The 24114-nt window shown below is 36.2% G+C and overlaps 2 protein-coding genes across 4 annotated transcripts; one reads left to right on the top strand and one right to left on the bottom strand.

Moving 5' to 3' along the window:
• Positions 1–802: 802 nt before the first annotated feature.
• Positions 803–19951, bottom strand: LOC132143560 (ubiquitin-like modifier-activating enzyme 6). Of its 3 annotated transcripts, XR_009434259.1 has the most exons (34): positions 19823–19951; positions 17320–17402; positions 17107–17201; positions 15121–15149; positions 14767–14861; positions 14427–14538; positions 14201–14281; positions 14004–14126; positions 13746–13869; positions 13565–13668; positions 13421–13483; positions 13256–13332; positions 10869–10935; positions 10636–10779; positions 10092–10159; positions 9459–9537; positions 9225–9305; positions 9046–9123; positions 8763–8944; positions 8576–8681; positions 8380–8469; positions 6911–6991; positions 6687–6815; positions 5700–5751; positions 5540–5603; positions 5380–5449; positions 5196–5267; positions 4193–4316; positions 3887–4080; positions 3660–3787; positions 3477–3564; positions 2248–2342; positions 1118–2092; positions 803–1034 (listed from the first exon to the last, which is right to left on the bottom strand). XR_009434259.1 is itself a non-coding variant. In XM_059553893.1 (33 exons), the coding sequence occupies exons 1-33, from the start codon at positions 19919–19921 to the stop codon at positions 1942–1944; spliced, it is 3228 nt and encodes a 1075-aa protein (XP_059409876.1). In that variant the 5' UTR covers positions 19922–19951; the 3' UTR covers positions 803–1941. The 3 variants fall into 3 exon arrangements, 2 of the variants coding, with proteins under 2 accessions (XP_059409876.1, XP_059409877.1); XM_059553893.1 differs by having other exon boundaries at positions 803–2092; XM_059553894.1 differs by lacking the exon at positions 19823–19951 and adding an exon at positions 18174–18278 and having other exon boundaries at positions 803–2092.
• On the top strand, positions 19843–23495 carry LOC132143561 (glyoxylate reductase/hydroxypyruvate reductase-like). Its single transcript, XM_059553895.1, has 9 exons — positions 19843–20124; positions 20742–20872; positions 20952–21024; positions 21094–21210; positions 21286–21374; positions 21470–21574; positions 21662–21797; positions 23094–23224; positions 23301–23495. Exons 1-9 carry the CDS (start codon positions 19973–19975, stop codon positions 23420–23422), a joined length of 1056 nt encoding a protein of 351 aa, XP_059409878.1. The 5' UTR covers positions 19843–19972; the 3' UTR covers positions 23423–23495.
• The last annotated feature ends 619 nt before the right edge of the window (positions 23496–24114 follow it).

The following is a 24114-nucleotide window of genomic DNA, read 5'->3' as shown; positions in this document are numbered from 1 at the left end:
ATCTAGGGTATGTAATTTACACTCAAAAATTAAAAAAAAAAAAAATCTGTTTAAATGTTAAGAAAACAGACCTTTTCTTTTTGTGTGTGATGTATTAAATAGGTAGATATAAAGGCATTTCATATTGATTTCAACCCAGCCCATGTATGAGAATTTGTTGAAGTGGCTGCGTGAAACAACAGAAGGAATATGTGTCCTGAAAGCACACGCTCAGACATGCTGTCCCAAGTGACCCAGAGGTCGATCTCCACTCCTCAAAGCAGCACCCGTGCCAAGAACAGACACAGGCGAGTTGTTTCATGTGTTCTATGGAGAGAGCAGTGCCACGAATCAAACACTTTTATAGATCCAAACTTCCAGTCACAGAGTAGCATGAAAGTATCATAAACGTGGGGTTATATAAATTATTCACAATATGAAACATAACAATAAAAAAAGAGCATATCAACATTAATTCAATTATACATTACCATTCAAAAGTTAGAGGTTGATAAAAATGATTAATTGTCTTACGCTTGCCAAGGCTGTATTTATTAAGAATACAGTAATAAATACATTGTAAATTGTAATTTTTCTTGAGATAGCAAAGCTATTTTTCTTTTTTTTTTTTTAAATTGTGATCAATTTCCCCCAGGATTAACACATCCTTGCTGAATAAAACTATTAATTTATTTTCAAATGAACATCACTATCCCCAAATGTTTGAACAGTGGTGTATATATTTTATGTCAGTGTTATACATTTTCCGCACACTACAACAAACTGCCTTCTTGTTGGAACAAGAAAGGAGAGGAAAAAAAGGTAAATGAATTCTAACTTAAAAGTTTTTATTAGACTTTCTGTTGAATACTGTAGTCACAACGACATCATATTTTCCAATCATTGGTTTAGCTCATTTAGATATCATCAGATATAATTTTCCTATAAACTGTAAATGCTTGACATCATGAGAGGGAATCTTTACCATTTTAAAGGGATCAAACTAGAAACCTTTTCTGCGTTTTTCCGGCTCAGTGTGCATTCCAACACGTCCACTGTAAGCACAAAGCTTAGTATTACATCAGGTTGTGTGTGTATGTAACTTCTGATCACTACTGCTAATCAAATATGTGCTTACCAACAGCCAGTTGCCTAAAGGCCACTTTAGGATGAGTCAATGACATCAGCAAGACTGCAAAATGCAGCAAGGAACTTGTGAAAAGCCTGGTTTCGATGTCAGCATGCAGGTTAGACTTAGTGATATGAATATACCTTCATGTATGGGATTATGCCTATATCACTGTCTCATCCTTTAAACCTCTTCACTCATGAATCTCAGCACATCAAGCAGTTAATAGTAGCAGATGGGTAGAAGGATACTGTTAACTATAGTGCCCCCTAGTGTCACTACCAAGAATGCATTTTGAACTGCCATTTTAAAATGCAATTTTCTTTAATGAAAGCTAAGATCATAAAGGACCTGACAGCCGCATTCAGAGAAATGTGATGACTCGCTGAATGCCGATGATAAACATTTTAAACCAGATGCAAAATCTTTGCCGTTTGTGTTGCTTACAGTGACAACTTTTCTGCAATATCCTTCCAAAACGTGTGCAAATAGATAACTGCCGATTTGTGAGCAATGTTCATCTCTTACAAGCCCTCTATTGACTTTTACCTAGTCCTCTCCCAGTTTAAGAGACTAACAGACAATAATAAGCCCTGGGGAAGTCATGTAAACACTTTCTTTTTGTTTTACTTTGAGTATTAATATTCTAATCATTATTATAGTCACATTGAAGCACAATATAATTATCTTAAGGCATCTGCACAGACAATGCTGTGCAATAAAATAATAAACCAGTAGAAAACAAAAATTCACTATGTACAATGAGTCAAATCAAGTGCTACTCCACTTGTGGTCCACAGGGCAAGAAAGGGGAGAGAGAGTGAGTGTGTACATCAGGCCTTCTCTCCGCTCTTGCTGTCTCGACTGAAGTAATAGCGCACTGGGGGACCGGGCAGGTCTTCGTCGCCATCCACCTCGGGGGCAAATGATACGGTAAGATCAACATACTTTCTGCCTGCTGAGGGTTTAATCAGTTTATGCATTCTGTAAGAAGAGAAAAAGGGTACTGTCATGGAAATGCATAAGAGAACCAAAAAGGCAATTTTATATTAAAGCATGTTATTATTTTTGCAATCATGTTGGATCACAGAGAAATGACACAGCTTTAAAGATTGGGTTACTTTACTGCTGGGCCTTACGTCAGCTTGAGTCTCTTGTTATGACCTGGCATAACCGGCACATACAGCATTTTCACTCCGTGAACAACCATGATGGGCTCAATTCCATAGTCCTCCTGAAATTAAGCATAAAGCTAATTACTATGTAATGCTGGATAATTAATTAATTCTTAACTAATGCTAAAATATTTTTAAAATACAGTACAGGCCAAAAGTTTGGACACACCTTCTCATTCAAAGAGTTTTCTTTATTTTCATGACTATTAAAATTGTAGAGTCACACTGAAGGCATCAAAGGCTATTTGACCAAGAAGGAGAGTGATGGGGTGCTGCGCCAGATGACCTGGCCTCCACAGTCACCGGACCTGAACCCAATCGAGATGGTTTAGGGGTGAGCTGGACCGCAGACAGAAGGCAAAAGGGCCAACAAGTGCTAAGCATCTCTCGGGGAACTCCTTCAAGACTGTTGGAAGACCATTTCAGGTGACTACCTCTTGAAGCTCATCAAGAGAATGCCAAGAGTGTGCAAAGCAGTAATCAAAGCAAAAGGTGGCTACTTTGAAGAACCTACAATATGACATATTCAGTTGTTTCACACTTTTTTGTTATGTATATAATTCCATATATAATTCCACATGTGTTAATTCATAGTTTTGATGCCTTCAATGTGAATCTACAATTTTCATAGTCATGAAAATAAAGAAAACTCTTTGAATGAGAAGGTGTGTCCAAACTTTTGGTCTGTACTGTATCTTAAACTTGTTTTTAGGAAGGCCACTGGTTTAAAAATAAATGATAATAATCATGTTCAGGTACATGACCATTCATAATTTTGAGACTGGTAAGGGTTAAATGTTTTTTAAAAAAGTAAAAGGCAAAAACACAGAACAAATAGTGAAGAAAAAAAAGTAAAATTCTATTTTAACCATTTTAAAACTTTCCTTAGATGCCAATTCTGAAGCAGTCACTACTCTAGTCTTGTGTCACATGATCCTTCAGAAACCAATCAATGCTGATATGGTGCTCAAGTAAAATTTCTTAATGTTATCAGTTTAAAAGAGTTGTGCTGACACCTAAATTTGCTCGATTAAATTTTTTTTTTACATTTCTCTTCCAAACTTGCTGCTATTATACATTCAGAGAATGAGCAGCTGTTTTAATCCATATCTGTGTTTTTCTTTAGTGCAGTTGGTCTCTGATGGCTAAAGCACCCTTTACATCACTGATCTTCAAGCTCAAATGCTACACACCCTTACTGCGCTCATGAAATCAGACAAGGTGAAGTCCTCGTGACCAAAGATAGTCCAACGGTCCCAGATAGAAAAGGAGATGTCATCTCTGGTCAAAACAAAAGGACCAAATTATTCCAAGACAAGAAACACACAATTTTTCATTCTTACTAGTGCCAGTTGGTGCACGAGTGTTGCTGTTACCTGATCTGGGTTCTCTTGACCTGAGCTGTTTCTGTGAGCACCATGACTGGAATGGCCAGGTTGAAGAAACAGTTTTTAAATAACTCAAATCCATAACCACCAGCCACTTTAATCAACTCCAATGACACCTAAAGAAAATATAATAAAATAAAAACCAATGCAATCGACTGAAAACAATAGGAATTACCATAGAAAACGATTTCTCTGAACAGGATTGTTTCTCTCACCAGTCCTGCAACAGCAGCTGTAGATGTGGCGATAGCAGGGATGATTTTACCCGCAATTCGTTTGGTTTGCAGTCTGTCTGCGGCCTCAATGGCGTACATTTGAGCTCGCAGAGCTGACGCCGATGCTACGAAATCCATGTGTCCGTTTGTGTCATCATCCTTTTCAAAGAAAAGTGGACTCATGTGTAGCCTCTCTAAATACAAAAGAAATAGACAGAGGAAAATAAAGTGTATGAAAAAGGTTAGACATAGTTGAGCTCATACAGCTGTTATGTGTTCTATATGAGTGGATGTGGATCATCACACCTGGTGTTACAAAGTTAGAGTTGATGGCCTCCTGTAGCTGTGAGATTGCTTCTCTCTCCTCTTCACTGCTCACTGTCATTTTCAACTGATCAGGCTTCTTAACAGTCTCATCGGTCTCTATATGCTAAAACACAAACAAACACTTAGTAATCTTTCCTTTCTTAAAAGAAAAGTCTGCAATTTCAGCACCACTAAGTGTATGGCTCATTTTTTAATCTATGAACAAATGCATCAAATGGTGTCTTTGGCTCTTAAGGACAGAAATCCTAGTGGTAAGATTTGAAATCAATATTCTGGTCATGATACAATAATACTGCAATTCTATTTGTTTCTATTTTATTTCTAAATCGTTTTTGTCAGCCAAAAAACCTAAAGTATTCCCTCAAAATACCCCCAAAGATCTTAAATTATTATTTAAATATTTCATAATATTGTTTCTTTTTCTACAATTATTTACATTTTACATTTACTGTATTTTCCGGACTATAAGTCACACTTTTTTCATAGTTTGGCTGGTCCTGCGACTGCGAAATTAACTTGACATGAACCAAGAAAAAAATGAACTAAGAGAAAACATTACCGTCTACAGCCGCCAGAGGGCGCTCTATGCTGCTCAGTGCTCCTGTAGTCTCCCCTGAAGACATAGAGCGCCCTCTCGCGGCTGTAGACGGTAATGTTTTCTCTTGGTTCTTGGTTCTAAATAAATGCGACTTATAGTCCAGTGCGACTTATATATGTTTTTTCCCTCATCATGACGTATTTTTGGACTGATGCGACTGATACTCAGGTGGGACTTATAGTCCGAAAAATACGGTACATTCTCATCAACCCTGTATTGTGTATAGTTATGCGAAAAAATTGGCATGATGAAAAACAACGGTACGGATACACATTTCACAAACAACTCGAAATTATGTTGTGTTAAATTTATAGTTAATTCAGTTACATTTTCATTGGTTGCCGAGTACTGAATACATATCGGAAGTAGGGAAAGAACGGATACCTTTTCAGCTGGTCTGTATTCAGGAACCCTCAATTCAGCTAAAACACTTGAAACAGCCTCGTAGGTAAGTTTCTAAGAATTATTCAGCAACAACAAAATATTAAAAAAAGAATTGTATTTAAGTAAAAAAAAATTTAAAAATAAAAATAAAGACCCAGATTTATGTGTTCAATATTAGTTTTACCTCTTCTGAATATGAGATATTGTAAATGTCAGCGAAAAGGCGAGCTGCGCTGACAACGAAACTGAAATGCCTGGTGGAGGAAAATAAGACATTTTGAGATTTCTTTGCTTGAATATCTCTTTGCACATTCTACCGACAGAATATTTATTCAGATACTCACAGTGGGTCACTGAGGTCAAACTCTATGGGAGAAGGCGGCCGTTTGGGAGACTGCCAGAACAGGCCTGAAAACAGAGGAAAAACACTTCAGCGGGGCAAAGACAAGACTTTTGGCTTTTAATACAGCATCTCTGCATGAGGGAGTCAAGCGCGTGACTTACTGCCGTCTTTTAGCCGCGTGTACAGTGGAAATGAGTGCAGTAGTTGTAATGCCTGAAATATTAAAATAAAAATGTCACACTATAAACATATCTAAAAAAAAAAAGGTAATGTATTAGTATATTCAGGGGTGCGCATAATTTTTTCAGCCTGGTTCTCATAGGAGAACCTGGAGATTTGTTTTGGTCCTCACACTGCATATAGCGTGACCCATTAAATATAACTATAGAAAATGAATTAATAATAGTTATAATATTATTGCACTTTATTTATTTAGTTTTTTTAAAATAAAAATAATAGTAAATAAACTAAAAAATAGTGTGTGATAATATTATTAAAAATAAAAGGCAGTCCTAGTATTAAATACAAATACATTTATTTATAGTAAACTTAAAACTAAAATGCTAATATTTACTACTACTTTCTTTGTTTGCCTCTTTAAGAAGAATCACTATGTACTCCCCAATTTTAAGTCGCTTTGGATAAAAGCGTCTAAAAATAAATAAATAAAAGCATTTTCATCATATTCAAACTTAAAATCAGCAGGCTTTTATTTTGGCGGGTTGCCGGCAAGTAAGTATACATGCTTCCGGATTTAGCGCTGCTTATTAAAGAGCGTCAGTGGATGAATGACACAGATTTGCATTGTGCTTTGAAAACGGCAGGGCATAGCCTAGATTTATGCTTTCAGGTTGAAAATAAAACTTATATAGTACAGTTTGTGATCTAAAATGGTAATTGTGTATTAACAGCTGTCAACCATGTACGCAATGTATGCAAATGCGCTGTCAGAACATATTAATATAACACGTTTTTTATTTTGGTCGTGCATGCGGACCACTTATGAGCACCCCTGAGTATATTATAAATCATTGAAAAATATTATTACTATTCTATAAATACTCTTAACGGGTTAGAATTATAGTGGTCATTACTACAAGACAATTGCTATATTATTACTAAAGATTTACGCACAACCCTTCCAGTACCTTTCTTTTGAAGTACTTGTCAAACTTGAGTTGAGCGAGAGCTAGACAGTGATCCAGATGAGTGGGTCTCCGACTCAGCAACTTAATCACCTGAAACGATCCTTCCATACTCTCCCCGGCCATCATCTTCTGCACACACAAGCATTGGAATTAGATCCCTAACCAGGCTTGGTGAACACCAAACATGGGTCCATCAGAGTTTAGATGTGGTAATATGTCTTTACCTGTAACACATCCTGAGCTGATGAATGACTCTGCCAGAACATGTTGTACATGGAGGGTTTGTGGGAGAAAGCGCTCTCAAACTACACAAAACAAAAACAAGATCACTAATCAGAACACTCACAACATCTCGAAGTACTAGAGACAATCAAACCACAAACTTGGTCATTTCTGGCCTCTTTTCATTATTAAAGGGATAGTTCACCCAAAAATTAAAATCTGATGTTTATCTGCTTACCCCCAGGGCATCCAAGATGTAGGTGGCTTTGTTTCTTCAGTAGAACACAAACCAAGATTTTTAACACAAACTGTTGCAGTCTGTCAGTCATATAATGGAGGTCAATGGGAATAACAGCTAAAACATACAATAAAAAAAAAAGCATACACAAACAAAACCAAAATTAAACCCTGTGGCTCAAGACAATACACTGATGTGTAAAGACACAAAACGATCGGTCTGTGCAAGGAACTGAACAGTATATATATATATATATTTTTTTTTTACCTCTGATTCACACAATGTCCAAACTGTAAAAATCTTGGTTTGTGTTCAACTTAAGAAAAAAAGTCACCTACATCTTGGATGCCCTTGGGTTAAGCAAATAAACATCAAATTTTCATTTTTGGGTGAACTGTCCCTTTAAAACAAATTCTGAGTGGTCAAAAATTGGCATCCTTTTTAGATGTGCAGTCTGAACAAACAAACAAACAAAAAACGATTCAATAAAAGGAATTTAAGTGGTCATTAAATTCACAACTTGGCTGATTGTGGTAAAAGTTGACTAAACATAGGAAATGCAAGGAAAAGATGCAAACACAGAGCATCCGTTTTTAATATTTGTTAAATATAATCTATATATCACCTGAACAAACACACACAGAAACTAAGGATTTCAAAGCCAGAATGCAAAACATCCAGAGTGTAAAAGATTGACAAATGAGGGTTGATTCTTTAATTAGGGCTACTTCTGACTACTTCTTGTCTAGATTCATGTCTAGATTAAAACATGCATCATATGTTCTAAAATAAAGATCCAAACATGTCTCTGATTAGCATTTAAGTTGATATTTGGTATTTGTGGTGGTGTATTATTTATATTGTGTGTGATGGTAATGACATTTTGAGCTTTTTGGAGAAAAGGTTGGAAAAACACGACAAGGAAGCTAGCAGTCAATCAAATTTAAAATAGCTGTAAACTTACACAGAAACGGATGGCTTCTAAATCAAAATGCTATCCAGTTTGGTAAATCCGTTGAATAAAAGCTACTTGCAAAATATGTGAAATAATATAATAAAATTAAATTTCTTATCTTCAAAATATCACACTGTTGCCTTATAGATTAAATATTTTATCTATTGTCACTTCTCATTTGATTTATAATCAAATAAAAACTATTCTCTGAAATAAATATGATGGTACTGACAGCAGTAATGGGTACAGTGATCAATAAAATACAATAAAATACCAACCTTGTCTCTGGCCCACTGTATGGTGTGTTCAATAACAGCAGGAAAAGATTTTAGAGTGCAAAACGGAATCTCCTCCTCCGGTGGGTCTCTCTAAGAAACACAATCACAGATGAGAAAAAGCAGATAGACAAAAGATGTGTAAACTGGTACACAGCCTATATATACACACATGTACATAATAAACATACACACTCACATGGCTGTTGTAGGACTCGGTGAGGTATGGGATGATGATCTCAGTGTGTCCTTTTGTACCCATGGTACCAGAGTCTAACAGAGCTTTCTGATTGGATACACTCCGACTGCAAGATCACAAAACAGCCTCTGAAGAATTGAAGCCCACATGTCATACACCGAAAAGCAATTATTTAGTCATGAATTACCTATCCACATATCTCCGTGCCTCCACGTTGTCCAGTGCTGTGACCACCAGGTTAAGATGGGAGAAGAAAGCATCACTATACACATCCTCTGTAGCAGGACACACTTTATTCAGATGAGCATCTATTTGCATCTCTGGGTTTATTTCTAATGTAGCTGCTGCAGCTGTAGTGCTCTTTGGCCTCTACAGACAGAGTAACAGAAAAAAATTAGAGAAAATCCAACTCATGAGATTAGTATTTCATGAATGAAGTAGAGTGAAGAACTATCAAATAAAAAATATACCTGTATATGCTGAGGTCTGAAAAGAAACTGTCTATTGAGGTTGGATTTCTCAATCAAATCTGGATCAGTAATGCATGTCTAAAAACAAAAATTAAAACAGGATTTTAAGAATTGGACCAGTTGAGGATTAAAAAATAAAATTAAAAAAAGAAGTTCTGTAGTGATGTATTATTCCCCACCTCTCCTGAGAATCTGCTCAATCCGACACCCATTAGTGCCAAATTCTTTAGCATCTCACAGCCAATAGCACCACAGCCCACCTACATTCACATATTAAGTAAGCAAATAAGCAAATCAATATATACTATGTTTTCAATCACACATTTGATCTGGTTCAAGTTTGGCTGTGATACTAACTTTTAAACTGACATTTCGGTTCATGTTCTACTGTATCAACTATACTTTTGACTCACCATAAAAACCCGAAACTTGTGCAGTTTCAAACACATTGACTCTCCTATGCAAGCCCTCAACGCATCGTACCGGTCACCCCTACAAACACACATCAAAATAAACATTTAAAGCAGTGATCCTCAACTCTTTTTTTTGACTACAAGGCCGCAACGATATTTGTAGGTAAATACTTGATGACATTTTTTTTAAATACTTTTTTCTCACAATTCTTAGAATCTCACAAAAAATTTTAATTTTTAAGAAAACTTTATAGTCATTGTAAAATATTTATCAAACATTACTTTGCCAGGTCTAGAAATGACACTTAAAATTAGGCCAATGCATATTTCCAGTTGAAACTTATTTATTGGAGAAAGAAACAGAGTTGCTGAGTTTAATCAAAATAAATAATAAATTAAAACAATTGTTTTAATTTATTTAATTAACAAAACAGTTGTTTCAGTTCATTTTAATGCTTGCTTTGTCTTATTTTAAGTCATTTTGAGGCCCTCTTGGAAGTTAGCTGAGGCCTCCTGGGTGAGAACCACTGATTTAAAGAAATTACAACATCTTACAACAATAAATGACAGCTGTAGTAACATATGAACTAACAAAACAAGATTGTGGAGCTCAGCACTTGGCGTCAAGCTCACCTTGGGGCAAATTCTTCAGCAGGAAGACACTGAAGGGGCTGAACCACCTCTGTCGCGTCGAGATAAAACTGTATAAACACATTTACCAAAGAATAAATAGCATCTCTTTATATCAATGTCATACATACACACACTAACATTCAAAAGTTTGGGGTCAGTAAAATCAGTTTTCTGATGGCATTTAAAACTTGCTTTAACTTAATGACAAGTCAGGAAAAATGACAGGAAAGACTTTTAAATATTTACTATTTTATATAAAATAAATAATTGCTTCTCTTTTAAACTTTCTATTTATTAAAGAATCCTGTATCACGGTTTTCACAAAAACATTAGGCATCTATAAAATGAAATGTTTCTTAAGCACCAGAGGTAGCACATTAGAATGACTATGTGGCTTTATATTTCCAAATGTAATAAGTTCATTTTAAATATATATTATTTTTAATATAGCACTGGTGAGTATTTAACATTTAAAAATTGTATAGACCCCAAACCCTTGAATGGTAACATACAGGAAAGAAAAAACATCTGGGCTTTGACTTACCCACTGTTGAAGAGGGGAAAACTTTCCAGTGAGAGCCTTTAAAACCTCCTGACTAGCGATACCACCCACCGCTGCGGCTAGAGGAGAGAGACATCCCCTCGCACAGCGCGACACACACCTCACCAGCTCCTGATTTATGCAAACCTGATAACAAACACATTTAAATTAAAAGACGGAAGTTTGAAGATGTGCGCAACAGGAAGTGACTATGTGAATGATTGTACAAAACTGACTTTGTTTTTAAGTGTTCTGCTGATCTCCTCTGTGAACTGCAGGAGCAGCTCAGCATCTTGCAAACAACTACACAAAGCAGAGGAAAATAATCCATCACAATTTAAATCATCCGTGTCAATCACAATTAGAGAGAGAGAGAGAGAAATTAAAGATGATTTGGCTGTCCACACTCAATGAGAAATGACACAATATTTGACGTTACATTTAAAGTACAGTTATGAGAAGCCATTCATTAAACCGTTAAAACTTTACAGCGGACAAGACCATTCCGCACAATGCTGTGTAAATAGAAACTAATGATACACCAAAATTAATTTTTACTGAAAGAGAAACATTTATGAAACATTTTTCATTTAGCCAAAAACTAATCCTAATAAAGTTTTAGTAATTAAATTTGGGTAATTCAACTGTTCAGGGTGTTAGGTTCACAGGTGATAAACAGTTTGAGCCATCTGTCAGATAAACAAATTTAATTTGATAAAATCTAGTTTCTATAATCACATACAAACAAAATGACTGAAAAACTAAATTTAAATTTCGAAGCTGCTCAAACAATTAGAAAAAAAAAAACAGCACTATGCATGTATGTATAGTGTATGTATAGTTTAATATAAAGGACCAAAAACCAATCACAAAGAGTAGTCTGCTTTCTTCATTTAAAAACATGAGATACAGTTGGATGAACCGCCATTAAATTGAGACATATTTTTGAACTGACATTAATTTTACATGGCTTTCTAAACATACCACTCTCTTGTGCGAGATGCAAGTGAAGGCTGACGCAGAACTAGAATTCAAATGCAGCATTTTTGCATTGGAATGTGGATTTTTTTAATTTTATTCGAAGAATATTTGAAATTTGCATTTTTGGACAGCCCCAATACACACAATTTTTGGAAATACACATAGAAACTCAAATGTCTTCACAACAACACTTCAAGATAAAAATTTTATATTAACTTAAAGGAAGCTTTTGACATGTTATGTTAATGTTTACGCCTTCTTTTGGGAAAAATAAAACAGAATTTTTGGGGGGAAAATGGATTTGATAAGGCCCTAAAACTTAAATTTTAGGTAAAATGTTAATACATTTTATCTTTGGAACACAGTTTAAGATATTTTAGATTTAGTCCGAGAGCTCTCAGTCTCTCCATTGAAGCTGTGTGTACTGTATATTGTCCATGTCCAGAAAGGTAAGAAAAACATCATCAAAGTAGTCCATGTGACATCAGAGGGTCAGTTAGAATTTTTTGAAACATCGAAAATACATTTTGGTCCAAAAATAGCAAAAACTACGACTTTATTCAGCATTGTCTTCTCTTCCGGTCTGTTGTGAGATTTCAAAACACTGCAGTTTAGTGATATCCGGTTCGCGAACGAATCATTTGATGTAACCGGATCTTCTTCAACCAGTTCACCGAATCGAACTGAATCGTTTGAAACGGTTCATATAAGCATTAATCCACAAATCATTTAAGCTGTTAACTTTTTTAATGTGGCTGACACTCCCTCTGAGTTCAAACAAACCAATATCCCAGAGTAATTCATTTACTCAAACAGTACACTGACTGAACTGCTGTGACGAGAGAACTGAAGATGAACACCGAGCCGAGCCGAGCCGAGCCAGATAACGAACGAACAACGAACGAACAAGTGAACGATATCACTACACTTCAGTTTTTTGAAATATCACAACAGACCCGGAGAGAAGACAATGCTTTTTTTTTTTTGGACCAAAATGTATTTTCGATGCTTCAATAAATTCTAACGGACCCTCTGATGTCACATGGACTACTTTGAAGATGTTTTTCTTACCTTTCTGGACATGGACAGTATACCGTACACACAGCTTCAATGGAGGGACTGAGAGCTCTCGGACTAAATCTAAAATATCTTAAACTGTGTTCCAAAGATGAACGGAGGTCTCAAGGGTTTTGAACGACATGAGGGTGAGTTATTAATGACACAATTTTGATTATTGGGTGAACTAACCCTTTAAATCGTATATGGTTCATGATTTAAAATAATTAGACATGGTTTTCAACTATTACAATTTAACTTAAACAGATCTTGGAAAAAAAAAAAAAAAACGAATTTGGCAAAAAAATAAAACCGCTTTCATATGGTCGTATTACTTAGGCATGATGTGTGCACGAAACAGACACTGACATCAAAAATATTCAAAATATTTCTGGAGAAGCACTGTTCCATCCTGTCAGTGATTCTGGCCTTCCTTTGGTTGTTGACATTTTGGTGCATCACTAATAGAAATAAACCTTCATGCCATTCCTAATGTAGGACAAACCTATTCAATAGTGATCTTCTATTAGCAGCTTACTAGGCTTGAGACACTGCCTAAAAGATGAAAAGTTGAAGATGAGATTACCCGATGTTAGGGAGTCTAGCATGCTGTTCCAGGAAAGCATCCAAAGCTAGCATGATTGTATGGAGCTGCAGAGGGACCTGATTGGATAAACACAATGAATGTGACTGATTCTCAGGTCAATAATAATAAATGTACTTCAACAATGAAAGAGTCTGTCTTTCTGACCTCTGGTTTACTAAAGTCTGGAGTAAGAAGTTGAGGGTCACATAACTGCTGCTCCATCATCTCCTACACAGACCATAGAGGAAAGAGTTAATCATTATACTCCACCAATAATAAACCGACCAGCTGAAGGTGGTGTTAACATACAAAGTTGAAGGTTTTGGGGGTTTTGACCAGGCGGAAAATTCCTCCATGAGCAAATGGCTTGAATGATGAGGTATCACCAATTGCAAAACTGTATGGAGACAGAACTAAATCCACAAACAGAGTTAAATATCTGAGCAGAGAACATCACTGTGCTTGATCACTGTAGTGTTTGTGTTTATACCTGTAACTTGGTGAGTGGTACCGTTGAGTTCAATCATGCCATTGATCTCTTTAAAACACACACTCTGCCCTGTCTGGAGGCCATGTGTTCGGCTGTCCATACACATCACTACACCAGGATTCCCCTGCCAAAAAACAGGAAGTTTAAAACAACCCAAATCACAGAACTGAGCAAGTTCAGCACTCAGACTAAATGTGACAAGAAAGCATCAAATGCAAAAAGAAATGAGAAGGTTTGACAGTTCAGCGCTCTCATTACCTGACTGATGTTTTGGATGAAGAGCTCTTTTGGTTCTTCTCCCGTAGGGTCTGACACCTCAAACGCCTCCCCAAAATCACAGAATACTCGCGAGCAGATCCCAAACAAATCACAGCCAATGAACTGCACCAAAAATGTATTTTAAAGCATCCCAACAGAGAGTTATATCTATGTAGTATGTCTAGGAACGTCTTTACCTTAATAGGGGGCTGTTGAGAGTGGCAGAAATGGTTGATTCGTTTCTGTAAACTCAGCTTTGTTTCTGTTAACACTACACACTGAAGAGATAAGTACAAGAATAGAGGCATTAAGTATGATATGAACACACAAAATAAGATAAATAATAAAAGTAATCGGATTGGAATGAAGTTAGACGAATTTAAATATATATAAAGATATGTGCTGTTGTTAGTGGAGACCAACCTGATATCTCTTTAGGAAGCTGAGGTCAGTGCTATCATCCAGGACATCAGTGGACACACTGACCTGAACATATGGGTTTAACTCAGCCACTCGAGAATGGACAGCCTCCACCCTAATAGAAAAAGAAAATCATTGTGATTATTGCACATCTTTACAGAAATAACGAGTTTGATAAGGCCACAGAAACACAAATGTAGGATTTTAACTTTATTATTGGGGGAAGATATGACTAAAGTCTTATTAAAAAGGAATTTTATATTAAGGATTATAGTCACAATTTTGTTCTTGTAAAAGAAGAAAAATAACGATCAAAAAAGGGAATGAATTCAGCACAGTTCACCTCTTCTTCTGGCTATGCACATCCTCCTCTCTGATGAAGAAGTTGGTGCCAAGATCCCAAACTTCACTTCTCTTACAGTCATGAAGAGTGACAGCCTACAAACACACATGTGCAAAATCTCATATCACAGCCATAAAACTGAACAGTAATTAATCAGCATACTCCAAGTCTCCTATAATGATACAAATTAGTTCACAATATACTACATACATTAAGTGTTCAAACTAATGAATCATTTGAAATTCATATTTTTATTAAAAAATGTTGAATTAATCGATCAAAAGTGGCATCTACTTAAAAAAATTTGTATATAGAAAAACAGAGGAAAATGATATGTCTAAATATTTATCTTACCTTCACTCCTGCCAGAACAATGTTTTTTGCTGCACAACATGAGAGATTTTTGATTAGTACTTGGTGTGGTGTAAATTACAGCACCCAACAAAAATTACAAAAAAAGGCTCAATCGAGGCTGTAGACCATGTACATGCTATTGAAATAATACATTTGATAAAATTGTTATGTGCTGTAGATACAGTGATGATGTCCTGATGATTTGGTCTGGTTCAGAATGAGAATTGCACAGGTTTCACCAGTATATTAATGGCACAAACAGAAGTTTGAAATTGAGCCTTGAATATTCAGGTTTCTAAAATCAATTTTCTTGATCTGAAAATAACTAAGGAGGCCAGTGGTGAGCTACATACTTCGATCTTTAGGAAACCAACTGATCGAAATATGATTCTTACAGTTAACAGTTTTCATCCACCCTGGCTGATTGAAAACATACCTCATGGCCATTTTCAAAGACTGAAACAATTATTAAATTCAATTACCGGACATGACCAATAGATTTCGACAGAGAGGTTATGACTCTAAAGTTTTAACCAGGGCCACAGAGAAAGTTAAATCAAAAGATAGGAAATAACTATTGTGTAAGGTGAAAAAAGTGCAACAATGCTCTTATGATTATAATCAAGTTCTTTTCAACAACTTACAGCCGTGAAGCAACACAAATTAAGCGTATAATAAATTCTAATAAAATTAATAAAATTAGAACATTGGAAAATTACATTGTGATAATATGATGAGAAATAATATTTTTACAGATGTGTCTTCTGGGAAATATATATCCAATTAAGTCTTTTATTAATTGCAATCCCTCATATGTAGTCTATAGGATAGAATGTGAGTGTTGATATTTTTATGTTGGTCAGACAAAGAGGATATTTTCGTTCAAGAGTGGCTGAACACTAATATGGTATTTGTGTAAAAAATCTGTTGTATCCTATGGCAAGGCATTACAGTATAACGCTTTACGGCAGATCGCAGACTTATAAGTGCATTACCACCATCTATCTCTCATATGGACCATTGACACTCCTATATGAGATTGTAGACAGAGGTCAATGGTCCATTTGAGAGATAGATGGCGATAATGCACTTATAAGTGATCTGCCATGAAGCAAAAAGAAGAAGACACAACACACCAGCTGTTGAGAATGCATTCAGGAGAATTCGGACATTGTGGTGAATCAGAAATAAAAAAGCAATATAAATACAGTTCAGTTTCTTGCCAGACTGACCATTTTGTTTCTTTATACAATAATGTATTGTCACAAACTGCAGTGTTTACACAAATTTTGTTTTGTGTATGTTTTTTTGACCCTCAAAGCCGTAATTCTTGTTCACTTCCATTATATGACTGACAGACTGCAACTGTTTGAGTTAAAAAGCTTTGTTTATGTTCAACTGAAGACACAAAGTCACCTACATCTTGGATACCCTGTGGATGATCATTTTTGGGTGAACTATCCCTTTAAGCCCAGTTTATTAAAGGCTTTTTATCTGACCATGTGAGTGCCTTGGTGCATTTCATCTACATAATTTGATTTTAGGAAATATTCTAATCTAGAGCTCTAATTCTAGAGCCGTAAACTCCAATCATACAAATAAAAAAATAAATAAAAAAAGTTTTATTTACATGTAATGAATCTAGAATATATGAAAGTTTCACTTTTTGAAATAAATGATACACAAAAAATAGACCCTTTGAGATGTACCTGTATTTTCTACAGTATAGCCATTAGCCATTTATAAATTAAAAATTAAATTAAATTTATGCATTTAGCAGACGCTTTTATCCCAAGCGACTTACAGTGCATTCAGGCTATCAATATTTACCTATCATGTGTTCCCGGGGAATCGAACCCCCAACCTTGCTACCAATTGAGCTACAGGAACAATTATAAAGGTCATTTATAGAGGTTGTAAAAGCAAGTGAATGGTAAAACAATGAATTACAAATATGAATGCGTTAAAAGGACTGGAGTGGTGTACCTATTTCCACTCCAAGAGCTCCCATTCCACTGAGAAACACAGTGGACTGGGCCATCTGCTGCATAGCACTGTCCCCCAGCACATACCGCTGCCGACTGCACACACACAAACACAGGAACGGTGGATTACATCTCTGATCCTTAACTAATCAGAGTCTGTACATGACAGAAAGGTAAGCCTCAAAGCATTTAAGCGTCAGTATTTACAGTGTACCTGTAAAGAGAGTCATCTATATCCATGGAGTCAGCCATAGTGGGAGGGGGAGAGGGGGTGTTCAGGCGTGCCTCTGTAAGATCCTGTCGGAGAGATCAAGAGCATCTGAGTTTACAGCTGCAAACTTCCTCAGTATGTCAGGCATGACATTTGTCAGACCCTCCTGACCAAACAATCTACAGTAGTCCTAAATCAACCTGCCCAGCTCACAAGAAACACAGGACCGGCATCTCCGGTGTTTATCAAACCAATCAGTCTAAATCAGGTCGACTGATGCATTCAAAGATTCTTTTTTTTTTTCGCAACTGAAACCATGACTTTTAAGACTGCATTCATTTTCCTTTAAATGTCAATGTTTTTCATGAGCATTAGAGCCCTGAATGACTTGACAGTGCCTTATCAGTTGCATGCATTGTCATGTTTCACATGAAATACACATATCCTTATCATATGATCCACACATTATAGATTTAAAAAAGCAATTTGTCTGAGCACTGACACGCAATCACACATCCTACATGTAATATCCTTTATTTAAAGGCGACAGTATCTTACATTAAAAACCTATAACACAAACCGAATCACATCAACACAAAAACATCTCGTATTTACTCGAAGAACGTTGTCATAAAACCATTAACTTATCATATTGCTTACTCATATCTGTATATCATTAGCACACCGGCTAGTTGAGCTGCTCACTAAATTAGACTACTATCTGTTTAACTATAAACTGATCACCCATATCTGCAGACTCGACTCTGATTAATGTGCATTTATGGCTGTGGTGGCTTGTTTTCAGTGAGATGAGGTTTAATGTGAAGTCTGTAGTAAAGAGAGTGTGAATTAGCTACCTGTCAATGTGCGCGAGGAACGGGAGCAGCACACTTCTTCTACTGCGCGTGAGCAGTGGGGGCTCGTGATGGAAAACTATCGACCGCCACCTCGTGGAGTGGATTGCTCGGCCATTAAAGCAACAGGACATGAAGGGAATGAAGTACTATACTGGGAACAGTGTTGGGAAGGTTACTTTGGAAATGTAATAGGTTACAGATTATTTACAAGTTACCCTTAAATGTAATAAGTAGTGTAACTATTTCAATTATTTTATTAAAGTAATGTAACATTACATTTGATTATTTCTTTTTATTTTGAACCCAAATAGGAAATAAACAGTTATCGAAAAAAGCATGAAACTTTTAGAGCAGTCACTGCAATTTATCAAAGAAATCAGTTAAATCAAAAAGAAAAGAAGAAAGAAGGAAGAAAAAAGAATGAAAACCCCCTTCGTAATCGTTAACATTTTCATAAGCAACTGTAATTTAATTACGCTTTTTTATCAGTAACTGTAACTGATTACAGTCATATTTATTTTGTAATTAAATTAGATAATTTATTTATGTAACTAGACTGGGAATATGGTTACAGTTAAAGCCCAAGGACCAGATATGATGAAGTATACCAAAATAAACCTTTAAAAAAACATCAAGGAAATAAATAAGCACAACCCCAGTAGATGTCTTTCTCCTCTATAAAAATTGCTGCAATCTTTTTGCAAGCACCACATAGGCTACATTTATAATCCTCTTTTATAAAGTTTATTGCTCGTAAGGTTTTGCACTGTTTTCTTGTTGTTTCATGTGTATTGCGTTACTGTTCTTCAGTTTACCCTCGGCATCATGGTGTTTCATGAGACCATTTGGTTCAGTCAAAAAAAGTGTGTTTGTGTCAACAAAGAGACCTATCAAACATTGACCAGAAACCTTTAGATGAACACACACACACACACACACACACATTCTAACTCATAGTTACATTGGAGGAGCTTTGAACTGCTAATCCTGCAAATATCATAATCCTATAGCCTACGGAAAATACACATAGCCTAAGTCCTAAATTTGGTTTGTTTGTTTATTTCATCTTGTTATTTTTGATGAACATCAATGTCTGCTAAAGTGTTTCATATCTATGATCTAGATTATTTGAATTCTGTTTTAAACTCATAAACTATTCTTTTGTGTATTTCAATATGTATTGCTTTTCAATACAACACTTGTGACCCTGTGAAAGTGAAAGTGAAGTGACATTCAGCCAAGTACGGTGACCCATACTCAGAATTTGTGCTCTGCATTTAACCCATCCGAAATGCACACAGACAGAGCAGTGAACACACACACACACACCCGGAGCAGTGGGCAACCATTTATGCTGCGGCGCCCGGGGAGCAGTTGGGGGTTCGATGCCTTGCTCAAGGGCACCTAAGTCGTGGTATTGAAGGTGGAGAGAGAACTGTACATGCACTCCCCCCACCCACAATTCCTGCCGGCCCGGGACTCGAACTCACAACCTTTCGATTGGGAGTCCGACTCTCTAACCATTAGGCCACGACTTCCCTGTGTAATGATTGACTGAAACAAAATCGAATCAGAACTGTGTGCTGTGATTAGTTATGGTACTTTGGAATGTGAAACAAATAAACAAACAAAAAACATAGGTATCTTACATAGGCTAGTTGCTCTTCGGCTGTGTCGAGGAGAGACAGACCACCCATTCGTTTCCTCCCCCAAAACTGTCCACACACAGAACCCGCTGGCGCTTCCATCTTCTGTCATCGTTTCTCACAGATCCCGTCATTGACTGATACAGCTCGGTGATGTGGTGCAGTAGAACAGCGCTCGGGAGACTGCGGAGGATCGCCCCGTGTACCGTCACCGGATTTCACCGCGCAATGTCCACGTTACCGAAAGTGTATGTGACGCGCAAGGTGCCGCCGGACGGACTGGACATTCTCCGCAAATCCGGACAGTAAGTTGAAGGAGTCACCAACTGGTTTCATGAAATGTGTTCCACGGTTATTGTTGCCCTAAGTGTATTGTCTAAGTAGCTATATTATTTGAACTTTGTTATTGCCCGAGATATCGCAATTAAAATCTTGTAATTTAATATTCTTGTATAAAATGTTGTAGGCCTACTCTAATCTAGTTTCTGTTTTAATTAATTATATTAACAGTAATAACATGTAAGATGGGCACAGGCAAGTTTAGCCGATCAAGACCATAATAAGGTAAATATTTTCTAAACCGAAGATTTGTTCACCGTCTTCCAACTAGAACCTCTGCTCAGCTGAAGATACTGCAAGAAACAGTTAATAAAAAAACTTGTGAGCATTCTCATTATGAACATTAGTGATCTGGGATATCAGACTCATTTCAATTTAGATTTACAAACATATTAGTGAATAAAAAGGCAATTTTGGGGGGTCAAAGAAAACAAAAACTATGCATCCTGATGATTTTTGTGGGCTTCTGCTTTTCAGTAGTTCAGTTGAAGGAGATTTCCTTAGACAAATACATTTACTGTAAATAATTGAACTGTTTTTTTTCCACATCTTTCTCTCACTAATTCAACCCACACAGTCCCAGGGTGCAGTTTGAGATGTGGGACTCTGATGAACCTGTGCCGCGACTGGAGCTGCTGAAAAAGGTCAAAGGTTGTGATGGAATTCTATGTGTACTCACAGAGAAGATTGATATTCAACTATTGGAAGCTGCAGGTAAGCTTGCGATGCATGATCAGGTTGAAACAAATCAGGACATGTGCAGTGACATACTGAATGTGTCTCAATAATGCAGGTCCAAATCTGAAAGTCGTCAGCACTATGTCAGTGGGCTTTGATCATCTTTCTCTGGATGAGCTCAAGAAAAGGTCAGTTGTGTGAGTAAACTTCAGATCTGAATTTCTTAAAGTGTCATGATTTTCATGTGTGTTTTCCAGGGGAATCCGTGTAGGATATACTCCAGATGTTCTGACCGATTGTGTGGCTGAATTGACTGTTGCCTTGTTACTCGCTGCATCCAGAAGACTCACTGAGGCCACACATGAGGCTAAAACGTAAATAACTATGAACACTCACGTATTTGCTAACAAATCGTGTACTGATCCATACTGATTCATACTTGTGTTTAGGGGTGGCTGGGGAACATGGAGAACTTTATGGCTATGTGGTCATGAACTTGCAAACAGCACAGTTGGCATCTTGGGACTTGGGAGGATTGGTAAAGAATAGGATGTCTTTATGACTCTAGCTAATGAAGTTGGGGATTATGTTGCATTAAGTTAAGGTTGTGTGGTGTATGTGTGTGCTCGGTAGGTGTGGCTATCGCCGAGCGTCTGAAGCCATTTAAGGTGAAGAAATTCATCTACACAGATGTGGCGCAGAGAGTGGAGCTCGCAAATATGATAGAGGCAGAATATGGTGGGAAGATCTCAGAACCTTCACAGAATTTACATGAGAGTTGGAATTGCAAGGTAGCATACAAATGACCTGTGCGTGTGTTTTTAGTCTCTTTTGATGAGCTGGCCAAGCAGTCTGATTTCCTGGCTGTATGCTGTGCTCTGACTCCAGAGACTCATGGGATCTGCAATTGGAATCTCTTCTCCAAGATGAAGAGAAACGCCATCTTCATCAACACAAGCAGGTACACAAACCCATTCTTTCCAGTGTTAGTTTAGTATTATTTGAAGAGTTCAGATGTAAAAGCCTCGAAGTGCTGTCTGAAGTTTTCTTTTGTTTATGTTCAGTTATTTCACTTCAGTGGCAATGAAAAGAACCGTTACATATCAGATCTGCTAAATCTCTGTCAATGTTTAAGAAACTGCTGAAAGCTCACTTTGAGGTGGCAGCTTATGTGAATCAAATTATATAGGAGGTTATTTGTGATTGTTAGTTTGGTCAGTATGTGTGTGATGGTGTTTTGCTTTTATGTACTGTGGGTAACCCTTGGGGTTCTTTAGTAGTGCTATATAAATAAATAAACCAAGCCAAATCAGTTAAATTACTGAAACTACACAAAGGAGTCTGGTAAAAAATGCTAATTTTAGAAGAATTTATATATATATATTACTGTAGTATATATTAATATAATGAAGTAGCTTTATTGCCATATTTTCTGTTTTCACCTTAATTAATAAAAGTATTTATTAATATTTCTATTTAGCTTTAATGCATTTTTAAGTACTTATTTTAGTTCAGAATGTTTCAGTCTAGTCAAAGTTTTTCTTGTAATATTTGATTTGATTTGTATTAACAAAAACAATATTTTAAATAATAACAATGCTTCTTTCTACATCTTTAATACATTTCAAGTTGTATTAATTAACATTAATGTATTATGAACAGATATGGATTACCAGTAAACAATGGTATTTTGACACATTAACAGTATCCTAAATGAAAAAAATGCTGCAAAGATTTTGTTTATTGTTAGTTCATGATAACTAATATATCTAAAGTGTTATGAAATAAAAAATAACATATTCTAGTGCTTGGTTAGGGATATATTTGTTACTTTGGTTCAAATTTCAGGTGTTTTTGATCTTGCAATAACCAGAATTATAGATTTTATTTTTGCAGGAGAAAGAAAATTACATTTGAGAGGCGAAAAACAATATTTGCTAAAGGTTTATGAAAATGAGCATCACACCGTTCATAAGTAGTGCTGTTTTGCAGCAAATACCACTTGAAATTGAGCATTTGACACTTGAAGTGCAACTCATATGTGCATGTTGGGGAACAACGTACATTTTTATTTTGCATTGTATTGTGTTTTTGGGTGAAAGGAAATTCTGTAATCCTAACTGATCATGCGGCAGAAAATAGACTCTTTATAGCATTAACTTCAGATGAACATAACCACAGTACTGGTGTATACTAGTGGCTCTATTCCTAAAAAGGCACTTCCGTGCACGACTCTGATCGTGTTGTTATTGTAAAGAGGTGGAGTGGTTAATCAGGAGGATCTGTATAAAGCCCTGTCCACCGATCTGATCGCTGGAGCCGGGCTGGATGTCACCACACCTGAACCACTGCCCACAAACCATCCTCTTTTCTCACTCAAAAACTGCGGTAAGCATTCATGTCTGCATGGATTTCATTAAAGTATTTGACAGGTCTGATATTCTGTTTACGTTTGTTTTTGCAGTGATTCTTCCCCACATTGCCAGTGCTTCATATACGACACGGAACGCCATGTCTGCTCTTGCAGCCAACAACCTGCTGGCTGGACTCAGGGGAGAACCCATGCCTAAAGAACTGAAACTGTAAAACTAGACAGTTAAATAATAGTTCATACAAAAATGGAAAATCTACTTTAGGACACAGAAAATTTCTGAAAAATCTCCACATAGCTATTTTTCATAGTATGGTTCACATTTACAATGTTCAAAACAAAAAATGGATATTCATTGTAAGTTTTGTGTTTTTTAATATTAGTGTTTTTGAATACAAGTGTTTATCTGTTGCATAAGATGATGGCAAAAGTAATCTAAAAGCAAAAATATAGAAAATGTGCATCACAATTGCTAATAATAAGCTGACTGATACCAATAATTAAAAAAAGCAAAAATTGGCTGATAATTTATACATCGTACATACGTACAAAAGAAAATTATAATTATATATTATAATTTATGTATATATATATATAAGTCTATAAATGTCTAAAAAGTCTATAAAATAAGTCTAAAAATGTCATTAGTACAACATAAATGTCAAATAAATGAGCAGCAAATTGGACTACATGGACTAGCTGGGTAAAATACAAGCATATGCGTTGTTTATAGTAAAGATTTTTATTTTAATTTTTTTTAGATGAACTATTTCTTTAAATAAAAAAAAACCAACAACAATGTTGAACTCCCGTTTGTTCTCTAACATCAAAAGCCCAGTGTTTGTGAGCACACAGGCAAGGTTCACATTCTGAGATTAATGATCTACAAAGAGCAAACTCAGCTAAG

The sequence above is a fragment of the Carassius carassius genome, chromosome 7, assembly GCF_963082965.1.
Source record: "Carassius carassius chromosome 7, fCarCar2.1, whole genome shotgun sequence".
NCBI classification, from domain to species: Eukaryota; Metazoa; Chordata; class Actinopteri; order Cypriniformes; family Cyprinidae; genus Carassius; species Carassius carassius.
The sequence above is the reverse complement of the archived record's forward strand: the minus strand, read 5'-3'. Positions and strand labels throughout refer to the sequence as shown.

What these genes read in the sequence shown, in the direction of transcription:
- LOC132143560 (XM_059553893.1), bottom strand. Translation starts at nt 19,921, where the DNA reads ATGGAAGCGCCAGCGGGTTCTGTGTGTGGACAGTTTTGGGGGAGGAAA. An exon ending in AGCTCTTGGAGTGGAAATAG is followed by an intron (nt 15,150 to 17,106) that starts GTACACCACTCC and finishes CATGTTGTGCAG; the next exon opens with CAAAAAACATTGTTCTGGCA. An exon ending in GCAGAACACTTAAAAACAAA is followed by an intron (nt 10,780 to 10,868) that starts GTCAGTTTTGTA and finishes GTTTGTTATCAG; the next exon opens with GTTTGCATAAATCAGGAGCT.
- LOC132143561 (XM_059553895.1), top strand. Translation starts at nt 19,973, where the DNA reads ATGTGGTGCAGTAGAACAGCGCTCGGGAGACTGCGGAGGATCGCCCCG. An exon ending in ATTCTCCGCAAATCCGGACA is followed by an intron (nt 20,125 to 20,741) that starts GTAAGTTGAAGG and finishes ACACAGTCCCAG; the next exon opens with GGTGCAGTTTGAGATGTGGG. An exon ending in TTTCTCACTCAAAAACTGCG is followed by an intron (nt 23,225 to 23,300) that starts GTAAGCATTCAT and finishes TTGTTTTTGCAG; the next exon opens with TGATTCTTCCCCACATTGCC.